The sequence below is a fragment of the Oncorhynchus clarkii genome, unplaced genomic scaffold (genome assembly GCF_045791955.1).
Source record: "Oncorhynchus clarkii lewisi isolate Uvic-CL-2024 unplaced genomic scaffold, UVic_Ocla_1.0 unplaced_contig_708_pilon_pilon, whole genome shotgun sequence".
Lineage (NCBI taxonomy): Eukaryota > Metazoa > Chordata > Actinopteri > Salmoniformes > Salmonidae > Oncorhynchus > Oncorhynchus clarkii.
Window position 1 is genome coordinate 6,452 of NW_027258332.1, and position 18,276 is coordinate 24,727.

The 18,276-nt window shown below is 41.6% G+C and overlaps 2 protein-coding genes across 2 annotated transcripts; both read left to right on the forward strand.

The window, feature by feature from the left end:
* Window positions 1-1,370: 1,370 nt before the first annotated feature.
* Window positions 1,371-8,219, forward strand: LOC139396685 (aquaporin-8-like). The gene is made up of 5 exons (XM_071143627.1): window positions 1,371-1,663; window positions 2,230-2,356; window positions 5,869-6,083; window positions 7,340-7,474; window positions 8,177-8,219. Exons 1-5 carry the CDS (start codon window positions 1,371-1,373, stop codon window positions 8,217-8,219), a joined length of 813 nt encoding a protein of 270 aa, XP_070999728.1.
* A 1,596-nt stretch (window positions 8,220-9,815) lies between these two features.
* Window positions 9,816-17,115, forward strand: LOC139396686 (aquaporin-8-like). The gene is made up of 5 exons (XM_071143629.1): window positions 9,816-10,446; window positions 11,182-11,308; window positions 11,597-11,811; window positions 14,866-15,000; window positions 15,305-17,115. The coding sequence occupies exons 1-5, from the start codon at window positions 10,187-10,189 to the stop codon at window positions 15,345-15,347; spliced, it is 780 nt and encodes a 259-aa protein (XP_070999730.1). The 5' UTR covers window positions 9,816-10,186; the 3' UTR covers window positions 15,348-17,115.
* Window positions 17,116-18,276: the final 1,161 nt, after the last annotated feature.

An 18,276-nucleotide genomic window follows, 5' to 3' on the forward strand; every position in this document is an offset into this window, starting at 1 on the left:
TATTTTGGCACGTTGATTTTTCATGTATGTTATTTGTGGAACTGAATTCAAATGCGACTATTTATTTCACTCTGCCTCCCTTATACACACCTTACACAGACATAGCATTTTCCTTGATGGCCAAAAAGCGCAATTTTAGTCTCATTTTCATTTCACTTCACCAATTTGGACTGTTTTGTGTATGTCCATTACATGACATCCAAATAAAAATACATTTTTAACAACAAAATAGGAAAAGCGCCAAGGGGGATGAATGCTTTTGCAAGGCACTGTATATGTAAAAGATTGTTATCGTAATATGTTATTCTAATTATTATGTAGATATGTTTCAGTCACATTACATATACAACACAGGAGGTTGGTGGTACCTTAATTGGGGAGGATGGGCTCGTGGTAATGGATGGAGCGGAATAAGTGGAATTGTATGAAACACATCAAACACATGGTTGCCATGTGTTTGGTGCCATTCCATTTGCGCCATTCCAACCATTATTATGAGCCGTCCCCCCCTCAGCAGCCTACACTGATATACAAGTGGATTGATGGTAATTCAGTAGTTATGTAGAATGACAACTTATATAGACAGTCATATAATGAGGCGGCTTGTCCATGTGTTCTATAACACACTCATCATTTTGGTATTTTATTAGGATCCCCATTAGCTGTTGCCATAGCAGCAGCTACACTTCCTGGGGTCCACACAAAACATGAAACATGACATAATACAGAACATGAATAGACAACAACAGCACAAGGACAGAACTACATACATTTAAGACGTGACACAGAGCCTCTATGCTGTACTTCTATTGTATTTTAGGCAATAGCTCTATCTGCAGAAGCAGGGTTTCTGTCCCTGTATTCTAACTGCATAATGTATATTTAAATGTAAGCTATTCATTTCACAACTAGTATTCATAATACTATTCATAATAACAGTCATGGGGAAATCATTTTGATTGATTCATTTATCCATACAAAGTCCTGACAAGTATGTTTGAAGTTAAATCAAAAGTATTGCATTTAACGGTAATCACTTAAGCGAACAATATCTGAACATTTCTTGCATTTTGTCTCATTGTTTGATGATCTGGTAGCATTTTTCTGCCCAGCTATCTGGACCATTCCAAGAAAATTACTTATCAACTTCCCCCTCCGCTATCTTCACCCCACCTCCGCCCCTCACCTCCACTTCCCTCCTTGTCTTCGGTCCTCCACCTCCTCCCATTCCTCCACCTCCCTCCTCCTCATCCACCTCACCCCTCCTCCTCCCTTCTTATTCCTTATCAGCACTCTTGCGTAACCTCTAGACTTAAGAGCACTAACAACCCATGGGCTGTTTCCAGCCTTACACAGTCTAACCCAACACCATGGCTCTCTATGAGTCTAAGACCGAGCTCTGGGACCTGGACATCAATGTGATCCAGCCAGAAGGGAAAGGTCCAGATCCAGCCACAGATGGAAACAGCAGTACAGAGTCGTTCAGGGATGCGTTCCAACGTTATATCCAGCCCTGTCTGGCAGAGCTGCTGGGTTCATCTCTGTTTATCTTTGTGGGGTGTCTGTCTGTAATCGAGAACACAGAGGGCACCGGAAGGCTGCAGCCGGCCCTGGCACACGGCCTGGCCCTGGGCATCGTTATCGCCGTGCTGGGGGAGATCAGGTAAGGCTGGGGGCCCCTCTGGGGGTGGGTGGTGAGAGGCTGGAAGGTAATAACCTGGTCCTAGATCTGTTTGTGCTGGCTGTATAGCCAACTTTTCTGGCCATGACATGGTATAGGTTTTGGGACTAGGCTGGGAAGTTGATGCTCAGGTTTTCAAATGTTAGCAGAGCAGCAGAAGAGTCTGTTCCTAGGCTTTCAACATGCAGCATGTTGATGCATAACAGATTGTGTAAAAGCATTGCAAAAATGAAGACTTGTAATGGATCTGTTGATCAGCATTGACTTGAAGTTTTATGACTGTGCTTTCAAAGTAGCCTACAATAGATCATTACAATGCACAACAGGATTTTAAAATCACACTTGTATCATTTTGATGAGGCAATCTACATTAGCATTTTTTCTTAATATGGTTTTATTGTTGCTACTTGCCTCTATATTTAAAATAGTTTGTTTTGTTTTCTAAAGGATGTGCCTCATATAAAAAAACTATTGTGAACTGTTTAAAATAAAACAACTTAATTAAAATGTATTAGGGTAATTCAATTGTTCCATGTCTCTCTCTGCAGTGGGGGCCACTTCAACCCAGCAGTGTCTGTGTCTGTGTTTCTGATCGGGGGTCTCAACATCATACTGCTGGTCCCCTACATACTGGCTCAGATGTGTGGAGGGATGATAGGGGCAGGACTAGCCAAGGTGGGTACTCTGTAGCCTACTAAAAGGTTTGTTGCACTTCTACTCGTACTAACTTGGTATTTAATAGGATCTTAATTATAATTGTTCTTATTTATTGACATTGAAGACATGTGCATTTATTTAACTTAATTATTTGGTAACAATATGTACTTTCTAGTACAAACATTCAAGAATTCAATATACAGTATTTGGTAACTACCTGGCACCAAATGGGTAGGCCTACTGTCACTAAAGACTATGTAAACATCAGGAAAATATCAGCTAGATCTTTCACACTTTCAGAGGTTTGATCATCCCATAACACTTGTACAATCTGCACTTATCCTAACAGTATGACCATCCTCATTCTGTCAACACTTCAGATATGGATCATGACAATAATCTCTTTCTGCACCTACCCTGCTCTTCTCTTGGCTGCTATCAGGACAGTAAAACGATAAAGCAATTGGCGTCCATGAGGGTTGAGTGACCAGGCAGTCACCCACTCTACTCTATTGGCAGTCATGTACATGTACAGTACAGTGTCCTTAGAGATGAACAAGATCAGTTGAGTCTGTGTTTCACCACCTTGTAAAGTCAAGAGCTCATTGGCCATTACCCTGAAGAAAGTGCTTTGTTTTTGGCCATTTTGAGCCTGTAATCAAACCCACAAATGCGTATGCTCCAGATACTCAACTAGTCTAAAGAAGGCCAGTTTTATTGCTTTTTAATCAGAACAAGTTTTCAGCTGTGCTAACATAATTGCAAAAGGTTTTTCTAATGATCAATTAGCCTTTTAAAATTATAAACTTGGATTAGCTAACACAACGTGCCATTGGAACACAGGAGTGATGGTTGCTGATAATGGGCCTCTGCACACCTATGTAGATATTCCATTCAAAATCTGCCGTTTCCAGCTACAGTAGTCATTGACAACATGAACAATGTCTACACTGTATTTCTGATCAATTTGATGTTATTTTAATGGACAAAAAAAAATTGCTTTTCTTTCTTTTTTGACCCAAAACTTTTGAACGGTAGTGTATATGTTCAAATCAAAATATATTTAACATTTTATATTTTTCAAAGTAGCCACCCTTTGCCTTGATGACAGCTTTGAAAACTAGGGATTCTCTCAACCAGCTTCATGAGGTAGTCACCTGGAATGCATTTCAATTAACTGGTGTGCCTTGTTTAAAGTTAATTTGTGGAATTCCTTTCCTTCTTAATGCGTTTGAGCCAATCAGTTGTGTTGTGACATGATAGGGTTGGTATACAGAAGATATCCCTATTTGGTAAAATACCAAGTTGATAATATGGCAAGAACAGCTCAAATAAGCAAAGAGAAATGACAGTCCATCATTACTTTAAGCCATGAAGGTCAGTCAATCCAAAACATTTCAAGAACTTTACAGTTTCTTCAAGTGCTGTCGCAAAAACCATCGAGGGCTTAGATGAAACTGGCTCCCATGAGGACCGCTACAGGAAAGGAAGACCCAGAGTTACCTGTTACGAATCCCTTTTGGCCCGACAATCTAGGGGGGGATGGTAGTGAGACCCGTAACATAACTCATGTAAATTATAATTGTGACAAAGTACGTGTGAACGAAATAACCACGACAACCGAAATAATACCGTCAAACTCAGGGTTTATTTATAAACACACGGTAATGGGGGGGGAGCAGGAAAAGGGGCTGAGCTGGACCCAAGGAAAGAAACAAATATGCAAAAACACCCCTAAGCTAGACTAGCCTATTTCAACAACAGCTAACTAACTAACCAAAAATACAGTGGGTGGTCCACCCAGTTCTAACTAGTGTTTTTAACAAAGTTTACCTACGGGTAGTGTATGCCCATGGGCGACTTGTCTTGGTTTCCCCTTTTCCCACCAGCAAACACCATAAGCAAAAACAATACTCACAGGAGATGACAAAGTGATATGGAGGTGCTCAAACAAAAGAGAGGTTAATTAATACACAGAGAGCGAGCGAAGAACAGAGATCTACAAACATGGCATTTACAAAGAGATTGTGCTCGAAATCTATATAGAGCAGAGATCTACTAACATGGCATTACAAAGAGATTGAGCTCTCCTGAAATCTACAAAGAACAGAGATCTACTAACATGGCATTACAAAGAGATTGAGCTCTCCTGAAATCTACAAAGAACAGAGATCTACTAACATGGCATTACAAAGAGATTGAGCTACTGAAATCTATCAAGAGCAGAGATCTACCAACATGGCATTACAAAGATTGAGCTCTAGAGCAAACAAATGATAGGGTTTTTAAACCAAGGGAAAGGAACTGTGATAGGGTAGGAAACAGGAGGAGGTGTGTCTTCTGATTGATGGGTTGATTGTTGACTGATTGGGGAGTGATGATTTTTCACCTGTGAGGGGAGAAGGAGAGAAAAGAAACACACACAGGATACACACAGACACAGGATACCTGTATCCGTAACATTACCTCTGCTGCAGAGGATAAGTTCATTAGAGTTACAAGCCTCAGATTGCAGCCCAAATAAATGCTTCACAGAGTTCAAGTAACACATCTCAACATCAACTGTTCAGAGGAGACGGAGTGAATCAGGCCTTCGTGGTCAAATTGCTGCAAAGAAACCACTACTAAATGACACTTATAAGAAGAAGAGACTTGCTTGGACCAAGAAACACGAGCAATGCACATTAGACTGGTGGAAATCTGTCCTTTGGTCTGATGAGTCCAAATTTGAGATTTTTGGTTCCAACCGCTGTGTCCTTGTGAGACGCAGAGTAGGTGAACGGATGACCTCCGCATGTGTGGTACCCACTGTGAAGCATGGAGGAGAAGGTGTGATGGTGTGGGACCACTTTGCTGGTGGTTTGCGCTTAGTGGGACTATCATTTGTTTTTCAACAGGACAATGACTCAACACACCTCCAGGCTGTGTAAGGGCTATTTGACCAAGAAGGAGAGTGATGGAGTGCTGCATCAGATGACCTGGCCTCCACAATCACACGACCTCAACTCAATTGAGATGGTTTGGGATGAGTTGGACCGCTGAGTGAAGGAAAAGCAGCCAGAAAGTGCTCAGCATATGTGAGAACTCCTTCAAGATTGTTGGAAAAGCATTCCAGGTGAAGCTGTTTGAGAGAATGCCAAGAGTGTGCAAAGCTGTCATCAAGGCAAAGGGTGGCTACTTTGAAGAAGATAAAATATCAAATGTATTTTGATTTGTTCAACACTTTTTTGGTTAGTACACGTTTCCATGTGTTATTTCATAGTTTGATTGTCTTCACTATTAGTCTACAAGGTAGAAAATAGTACAAATAAAGACAAACCCTTGAATGAGTAGGTGTGTCCAAACTTTTGGCTCGTACTGTATATTATCTTTTATCACACTTGAAAAGACAAACTCTGAACAGATGTAGAATATGACCAGTGGAAAGTAGCAGTCGATAAGCAAATGTTAAATAATGTTCTTCTGTATCTGGACCTATACTTTTCTCCCTACAGATCCTATATTCATATCAGTAATATCTCCTTCTCCAGGTGATTTCCCCATCCATGAACTATGCCAAAGTTTCAGGGGCAGCATTCGACACAGTGCAGGCCGACACCCAGATAGTACCAGCCACGGTGGCAGAGGTGATCATGACTCTGTTCCTGACGATGGTGGTGTGTATGGGGGCCGTGAATGGACGCACGCGCAGCCTGTTGGCCCCTCTCTGCATCGGGCTGACCGTGACCGCAGACATCCTGGCAGGGTGAGGACCCATGGGGTAGAAGGTGTGGTGTAAGAGCGGTGGGTGGGGTGGTCGTGGGGTGGATTGATGTAAGGTGTGTGGGTAAGGGATAGGATGGGAGGAGGGCTGGAAAGGTTTGAGAAATTAGCCTGGAGAAAGACTGTACTGTACATTCTGCAGAACAACTTTTCAGATACAAACAAATCAAATCAAATGTTATTAGTCACATCCGCCGAAAACACCAGTGAACTTTACACCTTACACCTTACACCTTACAGTGAAATGCTTACTTACGAGCCCCTAACCAACAATGAAGTTTTAAAAAATTATAAGAATAAGAGATAAAAGTAACAAGCAATTAAAGAGCAGCAGTAAAATAACAATAGCGGGACTATATACAGGGGGTACCGGTACAGAGTCAGTGTGCGGGGGCACCGGTTAGTTGAGGTAATATGTACATGTAAGTAGAGTTATTAAAGTGACTATGCATAGATGACAACAGAGAATAGCAGTGGTGTAAAGAGGGGGGGACACTGCAAATAGTCTGGGGAGCCATTTAACTAGATGTTCAGGAGTCTTATGGCTTGAGGGTAAAAGCTGTTTAGAAGCCTCTTGGAACAAGAACAAGAGCGCACAAGCCGTGCGGTAGCAGAGAGAACAGTCTATGACTAGATGACTAGGGTGGCTGGAGTCTTTGACCATTTTTAGGGCCTTCCTCTGACACCGCCTGGTATAGAGGTCCTGGATGGCAGGAAGCTTGATCCAGGGATGTTCGCACTACCCTCTGTAGTGTCGGAGGCCGAGCCTTTGCCATACCAGGCAGTGATGCAACAAGTCAGGATGCTCTCGATGGTGCAGCTGTAGAACCTTTTGCGGATCTGAGGACCCATGACAAATCTTTTCAGTCTACTAAGGGGGAATAGGTTTTGTTGTGACCTCTTCACGACTGTCTTGGTGTGCTTGGACCATGTTAGTTTGTTGGTGAAATGGACACCAAGGAAGTTGAAGCTCTCAACCTGCTCCACTGCAGCCCCGTCGATGAGAATGGGGGCGTGCTCGGTCCTCCTTTTCCTGTTGTCCACAATCATCTCCTTTGTCTTGATGTTTGATGTAATGGCCTACCTTTGTACAGTATAGTTAACTACTACTGAGATAAATACCTGTACACTACCAATAAAACACAATGTACACCACAATACACTGCTTACTGTGTACCGTAAGACACCACATGCTCTATCATTCATTCATGCATCGCTTTTATATCACGTCCTCTACAGGGGAGCAGTGTCTGGGGCATGTATGAACCCAGCTCGTGCCTTTGGCCCGGCTGTGGTGGCCGACTACTGGAGCTATCACTGGATCTACTGGGTGGGACCCATGTCTGGAGCCCTGCTAACCGCCAGCTTCATACGGTACTGTACAGCTCTGATCTTCTGGGGCCTGGATACCTGGCTGTTTACATCATTGTCCTGTTTGGTTTTAATCAGAAACAGACTGGAGCCCAAGCTACTATTGAAACACTTTGGTTGGGAAAGCAATCTTAATCTTTGTCCTTGAAATGACCATTAATACTAAAATAATGACCCAACTGGAGCTCCATAGATTAGAATGGAATATATTTACTATAGAATGGAAGTTGCCTCCACTAGCTGCAAGTGTGGGATTAGAAGCCTTGTCTGCCCATAAATTCTGGCAAATCAGCAAGAGAATCTACCACCTCCATATCGGGATGTGTTGCCTTGTGCGATAAAGCACTGTATTGTAACATGGCTGTAAGACAGGGCTGTTTGTCCTCAACTTGATAAACATGAACTGTCCCTCTAAAATCAATGGCTAGCTATGGGATGGAAAGTTACTCCTACAATGGGTGCTTTTATACAATTCTTAAGTCTGGGAGAGTCATTAACCTAGTTTTAACAATGTGTGGATTTAACACCTTTTTATCTTGACTTTCCTTGTTAAAGTCTTGTGTTGTCTAAGACATATTTTGGGGAATTATTTACATTTATGTTAAAAATAACTAAAGAAATAATGTGTGGAAGCAACAACTTGTCGAGTGATGTTACATTCAACAATTCTGTACTATTTTGATGGTGTGTTTTTTCTATTTTCAGACTACTGCTTGGGGATGAGAAAACCAGAGTTATCTTGATGTGATACAGATGTAGGTTTCCAGTTCAAGTCCATAAAAAAGTCAATTTCCAAAATCCACATAAATTCTAACAGTATTTTTGTGTTACTATTTCCATGTCTCTTAGTTTAAAATAATCTTACCAATGTAACTTTATTCTATACCGGTATATATAGATGATCTATTGTCCATAAATGCAATCTATTTTATTCAATGCCATTTGTATAAACACATTTTGTACATTCAATATTGCATTGTATATTTTTTTCTATGATTGATCCCTTTTGACATAGTAGAAGTGACTTCTGGCCCGTAGTCTGTGTTTTATACCGCCACCTTTTGGTTATGTGGTGAACTACAGCCTTGCATTGGTCTGACTCTCACTGTCCTGTCATACAACCTTCCATATGCGTCATGCCTTTTCACTGATTATCTGCACACAGACATCCAAAAACTAGCCACATTAGATAACATTGAATTTGACACTGTAATTGCTATCTTGACTGAAAGTCTCAGCCATAGAAATATAATTACTAGAAAGGCCATAGCCCCTCAGACAATGGACTCATGGACTTGAACGGGGACCTCTCTTCTAGTAATTATATTTCTATGGCAGACACTCATTGGAGACAGTAGTATGTGAACGTTCAAAAAATGTTGCAGTGAAGATTCAAGAAATGAAGTATAAATGTGTACAGCAGAGGAGTGTCCATTTATTGATTTGTATGTTGGAAATATAGAAGATACTGTTTCTTTCATACGCAATTAATACAAATGAATTATTAAATGAATTCATGAATTCCATTAGTGCCCCCTCAAGAATAAGTACATACTGTACATGATGCACAGTAACAGTCTGATTTTGCCACATTCTACACATTTACAATGTGAATTTATCATTTACAATGTCAATGCATTTATCCCCTGTTATTTGCTGATGGATGTGTCTACCATTTAGGACAAATAATAAGATATTACACTAAAGTGTAAAAAGCCAGTTTCATGTTTTACTGGATTGTCTTTTACTCCCTTCAGAGAATAACAGGAGCAGACTTTGCACAGGTGCAGAGACTTCGTCAAACTGTCTAGTTTTAATGCTTTATCTTATCTAGCTGGGACTGGCTAACATCAATGATCTATGCATGATTAATACAAACAGGTTAACCAAGATTGAACTTTTTTGTTTGGCCTGGAAATCTAGAACATTATGTCTAGTAGTAGGCTGCTGTATTAACAAACTAACAAAACATTTAGTTGATTTAAATAGTAAAAACATATCATAGTCATATATGCTCTACCCTGAAAATGTTGTTTTCAAATCAGTGCCAACAAAATATCTGTCTGCTGGACTTACTATACTTTTAAACTGTGAACTGGTTGTCTGTTGTACTGTGTTCACTAGAGTAAACTGACTTGGATTAATCATAACATGGATATCAGTGTCAAAGAGTCCATCGTTGGTCAATGGAGCAATTCAATTTTATGCTCTCTCTCTCGCTCTCTTTCTCTCTCTCCACTCTCTATCTCACCCTTTCGTTCTTTGAACTTACCAAAGTTCAAGTGATTAGCATCGCAGGTAGATATTTGGACACACACCTGCGGACATTCTCGCCAGTGCTGCACTGCATCTCTATATACAAAGACTCCTTCCTCTCTCTCGTCTATTTTCCCTCCAAACTCCTCCATTCTCTCTCTCGTCTATTTTCCCTCCAAACTCCTCCATTCTCTCTCTCGTCTATTTTCCCTCCAAACTCCTCCATTCTCTCTCTCGTCTATTTTCCCTCCAAACTCCTCCATTCTCTCTCTCGTCTATTTTCCCTCCAAACTCCTCCATTCTCTCTCTCGTCTATTTTCCCTCCAAACTCCTCCATTCTCTCTCTCGTCTATTTTCCCTCCAAACTCCTCCATTCGCTCTCTCCTCTATTTTCCCTCCAAACTCCTCCATTCGCTCTCTCCTCTATTCTCACTCTATCTCTCCAAACCCCTTTCCACTATGACAGAAGGGACAATGGAACTGGGTGACATGGGGACATCCCTGATGGCATCAGACTCTAAGAAAGCACCGGTCCAGCCTCCCAACAAGTTTGAGCGCCTGGTCCAGCCGTGTCTGGCTGAGCTGGTGGGGACCATGTTCTTTGTGTTCATCGGCTGTGTGTCGGTCATAGAGAACGTGGAGGCAGCAGGGAGGCTGCAGCCAGCTCTGGTCCATGGTCTGGCTGTGGCAGTCATGGTGGCGTGCATGGCAGAGATCAGGTCTGTGTGTTTATATACAGTGTATTGATACACTGTCTCACTGTACTGTGCTGTTTTGGATAAGTGTCTGTAAAGTGTCTCATTTTACATCATTACAGTGTTGTACTTTGGTCTCCTTTTGAGATTAACGTTAGTCATTTGTTTTCAATAGAGCATTTATATTTTGCATGAACAGTATGTTGTGTGCTTTAATATGAGTGGAATGAATGTATTTGAGTGTAATGCATGCCCAGTATTCCATTATATTTGCAATGTTCTATATTGCTACAATTTTGGGGTCAAAATACTGAACACACACGGAGTGGAAACCCATAAGTCCCGTATTCTTTTTGTGGTGATTGTGTGTTTCTTCATCATGTGCAGAGTTCAAAAACAGTCTTTCACAGATAAAGGTAACACACCTAAGGTTGTAAAACCATTCTCATTCCAGTGAGTGCCATTCAACTTATAAACAGTGGCCATTATGGTGTAATGTGTTATGATTTCACAGATGGACCTGACACATACATATCCCAAGTTTATAAAGCAACTGTGACCCCATTCATATTGTTATACCTAATAATTGAGTGAACATATTAACAATGTCTAATCAATATCTAAAGCCAATCTCCTTGAACTGATACAAAGGTGAAAGTGTGAAGGTGAGTAATGTTAAACTGTGAAATATACTGTGTAAAACCCAACCCTCCTGGGCTATCTGACCATTCTTCTGCTATTTCTCTCTGACCTCCACAGCGGCTCCCATTTTAACCCACCGTTTACCATTGCTATCTACCTGTGTGGAGGCATGAAGCTGAATATGGTGGGGCCCTACCTCATCAGTCAGCTCATAGGGGGTGTGCTAGGTGCTTCCATGTCAAAGGTGAGGGTTAAACCTGATATCAGTGGTCATTCAATGCACATCTATGACTAACAGTATCTGTGGAGGTAGAATTTTGTCTTGCACCTTGAAATGATTTGAAATGCAGAAAAAAAATATCAGTTGGATTGAATCAAATCAAAACTATAAAATGAATATTCACAACTACAGTGATTAGATATGCAGACAACTGTCATTACCCCAGTTTAGCTCGTCAGACAATGCATTGGGTTTTGTAGTAATATAATGACATCACTGCCAGTAAATGAACCTGAATCCATTGTTCCTCAGCTGATGACCACAACAGAGAACTACTCCAAGGCCCAGGGGGCAGCCTTTGCCCTGCTGCAATCACAAGATCAGCTGTGGGGGGCTCTGTTTGGGGAGATAGCCATGACCTGCCTGGTCACCATGGTGGTGCTGCTGGGGGCGGTCAACGCCAAGAGTAGCAGCCCCATGGTTCCCTTCATGGTGGGCTGTACTGTCATCATCAACATCCTGGCTGGGTGAGATACTGAGAGGGCCTAGAGTGGAATTTATCACGTGTACTGTAACTAGGCCCAACGTCTTTCCTGGCTACTTGACCTGGTCAGTTCCTGCTATAGGGTTATTAGGGCCTAGAGGTTTTCCTGGCTACCTGGTCAGTTCTTGCTATAGGGTTATTAGGGCCTAGAGGTTTTCCTGGCTACCTGGTCAGTTCCTGCTATAGGGTTATTAGGGCCTAGAGGTTTTCCTGGCTACCTGGTCAGTTCTTGCTATAGGGTTATTAGGGCCTAGAGGTTTTCCTGGCTACCTGGTCAGTTCTTGCTATAGGGTTATTAGGGCCTATAGGTTTTCCTGGCTACCTGGTCAGTTCTTGCTATAGGGTTATTAGGGCCTAGAGGTTTTCCTGGCTACCTGGTCAGTTGTTGTTATAGGGTTATTAGGGCCTAGAGGTTTTCCTGGCTACCTGGTCAGTTCTTGCTATTGGGTTATTAGGGCCTAGAGGTTTTCCTGGCTACCTGGTCAGTTCTTGCTATAGGGTTATTAGGGCCTAGAGGTTTTCCTGGCTACCTGGTCAGTTCTTGCTATAGGGTTATTCGGGCCTAGAGGTTTTCCTGGCTACCTGGTCAGTTCTTGCTATAGGGTTATTAGGGCCTAGAGGTTTTCCTGGCTACCTGGTCAGTTCTTGGTATAGGGTTATTAGCGCCTATAGGTTTTCCTGGCTACCTGGTCAGTTCTTGCTATAGGGTTATTAGGGCCTAGAGGTTTTCCTGGCTACCTGGTCAGTTCTTGTTATAGGGTTATTAGGGCCTAGAGGTTTTCCTGGCTACCTGGTCAGTTCTTGCTATTGGGTTATTAGGGCCTAGAGGTTTTCCTGGCTACCTGGTCAGTTCTTGCTATAGGGTTATTAGGGCCTAGAGGTTTTCCTGGCTACCTGGTCAGTTCTTGCTATAGGGTTATTCGGGCCTAGAGGTTTTCCTGGCTACCTGGTCAGTTCTTGCTATAGGGTTATTAGGGCCTAGAGGTTTTCCTGGCTACCTGGTCAGTTCTTGCTATAGGGTTATTAGGGCCTAGAGGTTTTCCTGGCTACCTGGTCAGTTCTTGCTATAGGGTTATTAGGGCCTAGAGGTTTTCCTGGCTACCTGGTCAGTTCTTGCTATAGGGTTATTAGGGCCTAGAGGTTTTCCTGGCTACCTGGTCAGTTGTTGTTATAGGGTTATTAGGGCCTAGAGGTTTTCCTGGCTACCTGGTCAGTTCTTGCTATTGGGTTATTAGGGCCTAGAGGTTTTCCTGCCTGGCTACCTGGTCAGTTCTTGCTATAGGGTTATTAGGGCCTAGAGGTTTTCCTGGCTACCTGGTCAGTTCTTGCTATAGGGTTATTCGGGCCTAGAGGTTTTCCTGGCTACCTGGTCAGTTCTTGCTATAGGGTTATTAGGGCCTAGAGGTTTTCCTGGCTACCTGGTCAGTTCTTGGTATAGGGTTATTAGCGCCTATAGGTTTTCCTGGCTACCTGGTCAGTTCTTGCTATAGGGTTATTAGGGCCTAGAGGTTTTCCTGGCTACCTGGTCAGTTCTTGTTATAGGGTTATTAGGGCCTAGAGGTTTTCCTGGCTACCTGGTCAGTTCTTGCTATTGGGTTATTAGGGCCTAGAGGTTTTCCTGGCTACCTGGTCAGTTCTTGCTATAGGGTTATTAGGGCCTAGAGGTTTTCCTGGCTACCTGGTCAGTTCTTGCTATAGGGTTATTCGGGCCTAGAGGTTTTCCTGGCTACCTGGTCAGTTCTTGCTATAGGGTTATTAGGGCCTAGAGGTTTTCCTGGCTACCTGGTCAGTTCTTGCTATAGGGTTATTAGGGCCTAGAGGTTTTCCTGGCTACCTGGTCAGTTCTTGCTATTGGGTTATTAGGGCCTAGAGGTTTTCCTGGTTACCTGGTCAGTTCTTGCTATAGGGTTATTAGGGCCTAGAGGTTTTCCTGGCTACCTGGTCAGTTCTTGCTATAGGGTTATTAGGGCCTATAGGTTTTCCTGGCTACTTGGTCAGTTCTTGCTATAGGGTTATTAGGGCCTAGAGGTTTTCCTGGCTACCTGGTCAGTTCTTGCTATAGGGTTATTAGGGCCTAGAGGTTTTCCTGGCTACCTGGTCAGTTCTTGCTATAGGGTTATTAGGGCCTAGAGGTTTTCCTGGCTACCTGGTCAGTTCTTGCTATAGGGTTACTAGGGCCTAGAAGTTTTCCTGGCTACCTGGTCAGTTCTTGCTATAGGGTTATTAGGGCCTAGAGGTTTTCCTGGCTACCTGGTCAGTTCTTGCTATAGGGTTATTAGGGCCTATAGGTTTTCCTGGCTACCTGGTCAGTTCTTGCTATAGGGTTATTAGGGCCTAGAGGTTTTCCTGGCTACCTGGTCAGTTCTTGCTATAGGGTTACTAGGGCCTAGAAGTTTTCCTGGGCCTGGTACAAGTAATTCTCCAAAAATAATTTGTTCTCTTAATAATTAGCCTGGATAGATAAGGTTTGGAAAAAGTTTGTTTGAAGGTTTGTTTATTAACTATTTATAAACCACTATTATATCATTTGTTACCTATTAAATAGAGTTTGTTATAAATTAATTACATGGATATAACATGCATTATTATACACTGTTTAAACAAATTATCTACTGATTTATGAAATGTTAACTAATAATGAACAAAGAAATAATGGAAGATAAACAAACGTTCAAGTAGAGTTGTCATCAATGATTACATCCACAACTGAAGATATGGAACAGCCATTGCTAAAATGTGCATTATTGTGACATAAAGATTAGATAAACATCTTAGATAGGTAGTAGATAACACGCTCATTACATTGCAATTATGACCTTCTGGGCATTTCTAAGTAACATATTTACTGTTCCCACATGACACCATGATCATGGCAAAACATGAAATACTTGTTATCTCAACATTTAGTTTCATAGCATCATGGGTAGAGATACAGCACATGTTTGTTTTGATGGACATGATTCTGCTGCATACCTGGAGATAATCATGTTTAATACTATCATAGTTCTGAAACTCTTTGTCGTTATTATTTCTTCAGTGGAGATGTGTCTGGAACCTGTCTGAACCCGGCCAGAGCCCTGGGTCCTGCTATAGTGGCCAACTACTGGACCTACCACTGGGTTTACTGGGTAGGACCTATCACTGGTGGACTGGTGGCTGCTGCACTGGTTAGGTGAGGATAGACTACTCACAGAGATCCTACTAAATGACTTCTAATATATAATTCTATGAGGCTACATCCCAGACAGAATAGTCTGGTTCAGCAGCTATACTGTAAGAATGTGTTCAAGATTGTACAGGATGATGCACGGAGAAACTGAAGTACTCGCACACCATTTCACTGTATGTGTTTTCTCATGTTCCTCAATGTGTAGTCTTATTATTACTGATGTGAAAGCTAGCATACTGAATGAAGATCTATAATGTCACAATAAAGCATCATCTTCAGAACCTCTTATGCTATCTGTTTTTTTCAGACTACTGCTTGGAGACCGGAAGACACGTATTCTCATGAAGTAATACCACATATCGAGTTGACAGGTCTGAGATTACCATTGTTGTTACATACAGTACCAGTCAAAAGTTTGGACACACCTACTCATTCAAGGGTTTGTCTTTATTTTTACTATTTTCTACTTTGTAGAATAATAGTGAAGACATCTAAACTATGAAATAACACAGCCAAAAAAGTGTTAAACATATCAAAATATATTTTGGATTTTAGATTCTTCAAAATAGCCACCCTTTCCACACTCTTGGTATTCTCCCAACCAGCTTCACCTGGAATGCTTTTCCCACATATGCTGAGCACTTGTTGGCTGTTTTTCCTTCACTCTGCGGTCCAACTCTTCCCAAACCATCTCAATTGGGTTGAGGTCGGGGGACTGTGGATGCCAGGTCATCTGATGCAGCACTCCATCACTGTCCTTCTTGGTCCTGTTGAAAAACAAATTATAGTCCCACTAAGCACAAACCAGATGGGATGGCGAATAACTGCATAATGCTGTAGTAGCCATGCTGGTTAAGTGTGCCTTGAAATCTAAATAAATCATTGACAGTGTCACCAGCAAAGCACCCCCACACCATCACACCTCCTCCATGATTTACGGTGGGAGCCACACATGCAGAGATCATTCATTCACCTACTCTGTGTCTCACAAAGACATAGCAGTTGGAACCAAAAATCTCACATTTGGACTCATCAGACCAAAGGACAAATTTCAACCGGTCTTATGTCCATTAATCATGTTTCTTGGCCCAAGAAAGTTTCTTATTATTATTATTGGTGTCCTTAAGTAGTGGTTTCTTTACAGAAATTTGACCATGAAGGCCTGATTCACACGGTCTCCTCTGAACAGTTGATGTTGAGATGTGTCTGTTACTTGAACTCTGTGAAGCATTTATTTGGGCTGCAATCTGAGGCTGGTAACTCTAATGAATTTATCCACTGCAGCAGAGGTAACTCTGGGTCTTCCTTTCCTGTAGCGGTCCTCATGAGAGCCAGTTTCATCTTAGCGCTTGATGGTTTTTTCATCCTGCACTTGAAGAAACTTTCACAGTTCTTGAAATTTTCGGATTGACTGACCTTCATGTCTTAAAGTAATGATAGACAGTCCTTTCTCTTTGCTTATTTGAGCTGTTCTTGCCATAATATGGACTTGGTCTTTTACCAAATAGGGCTATTTTCTGTATACCACCCATACCTTGTCACAACTGATTGGCTCAAACGCATTAAGAAGGAAAGAAATTCCACAAATGAATGTTTAACAAGGCACACCTGTTAATTGAAATGCATTCCAGGTGACTACCTCATGAAGCTGGTTTAGAGAATGCCAAGAGTGTGCAAAGCTGCCATCAAGGCAAACGGTGGCTACTTTGAAAAATCTCAAATATAAAATATATTTAGATTTGTTTAACACGTTTTTGGTTACTACATGATTCCATATGTGTTATTTCATAGTTTATGTCTTCACTATTATTATACAATGTAGAAAATAGTACAAATAAAGAAAAACCTTCAATGAGTAGGTGTGTTTTACTGGTATTGTATATTATCATCATTATTGCTATATTATCACCATTGTTGTTGAATATATTATCACCATAATTGTTATATTATCACCATTGTTGTTGTTATATTATCACCATTACTGTTATATTATCACCATTGTTGTTGAATATATTATCACCATTATTGTTATATTTTCACCTTTTTTGTTTTCCCAGTATATTTTGGGGACACTATTTTCCTGTGACTATTTGAGATTAAAAGCTTTTTATAAACAAAGTGACAAGCTATTGTCAATCATGTATTTTTAACATTCAGTGCCTTGCGAAAGTATTCGACCCCCTTGAACTTTGCGACCTTTTGCCACATTTCAGGCTTCAAACATAAAGATATAAAACTGTATTTTTTTGTGAAGAATCAACAACAAGTGGGACACAATCATGAAGTGGAACGACATTTATTGGATATTTCAAACTTTTTTAACAAACCAAAAACTGAAAGATTGGGCGTGCAAAATTATTCAGCCCCTTTACTTTCAGTGCAGCAAACTCTCTCCAGAAGTTCAGTGAGGATCTCTGAATGATCCAATGTTGACCTAAATGACTAATGATGATAAATACAATCCACCTGTGTGTAATCAAGTCTCCGTATAAATGCACCTGCACTGTGATAGTCTCAGAGGTCCGTTAAAAGCGCAGAGAGCATCATGAAGAACAAGGAACACACCAGGCAGGTCCGAGATACTGTTGTGAAGAAGTTTAAAGCCGGATTTAGATACAAAAAGATTTCCCAAGCTTTAAACATCCCAAGGAGCACTGTGCAAGCGATAATATTGAAATGGAAGGAGTATCAGACCACTGCAAATCTACCAAGACCTGGCCGTCCCTCTAAACTTTCAGCTCATACAAGGAGAAGACTGATCAGAGATGCAGCCAAGAGGCCCATGATCACTCTGAATGAACTGCAGAGATCTACAGCTGGGGTGGGAGACTCTGTCCATAGGACAACAATCAGTCGTATATTGCACAAATCTGGCCTTTATGGAAGAGTGGCAAGAAGAAAGCCATTTCTTAAAGATATCCATAAAAAGTGTTGTTTAAAGTTTGCCACAAACCACCTGGGAGACACACCAAACATGTGGAAGAAGGTGCTCTGGTCAGATGAAACCAAAATGGAACTTTTTGGCAACAATGCAAAACGTTATGTTTGGCGTAAAAGCAACACAGCTCATCACCCTGAACACACTGTCAAACATGGTGGTGGCAGCATCATGGTTTGGGCCTGCTTTTCTTCAGCAGGGACAGGGAAGATGGTTAAAATTTATGGGAAGATGGATGGAGCCAAATACAGGACCATTCTGGAAGAAAACCTGATGGAGTCTGCAAAAGACCTGAGACTGGGACCGAGATTTGTCTTCCAACAAGACAATGATCCAAAACA

Bases quoted from the DNA above. Each gene is read 5' to 3' on its own strand.
- LOC139396685 (XM_071143627.1), top strand. From the start codon at position 1,371: ATGGCTCTCTATGAGTCTAAGACCGAGCTCTGGGACCTGGACATCAAT. The intron at 2,357-5,868 runs GTGGGTACTCTG...CTCCTTCTCCAG, and splicing joins TAGGGGCAGGACTAGCCAAG to GTGATTTCCCCATCCATGAA. The intron at 7,475-8,176 runs GTACTGTACAGC...TTCTATTTTCAG, and splicing joins CTAACCGCCAGCTTCATACG to ACTACTGCTTGGGGATGAGA.
- LOC139396686 (XM_071143629.1), top strand. From the start codon at position 10,187: ATGACAGAAGGGACAATGGAACTGGGTGACATGGGGACATCCCTGATG. The intron at 11,309-11,596 runs GTGAGGGTTAAA...ATTGTTCCTCAG, and splicing joins TAGGTGCTTCCATGTCAAAG to CTGATGACCACAACAGAGAA. The intron at 15,001-15,304 runs GTGAGGATAGAC...TGTTTTTTTCAG, and splicing joins GTGGCTGCTGCACTGGTTAG to ACTACTGCTTGGAGACCGGA.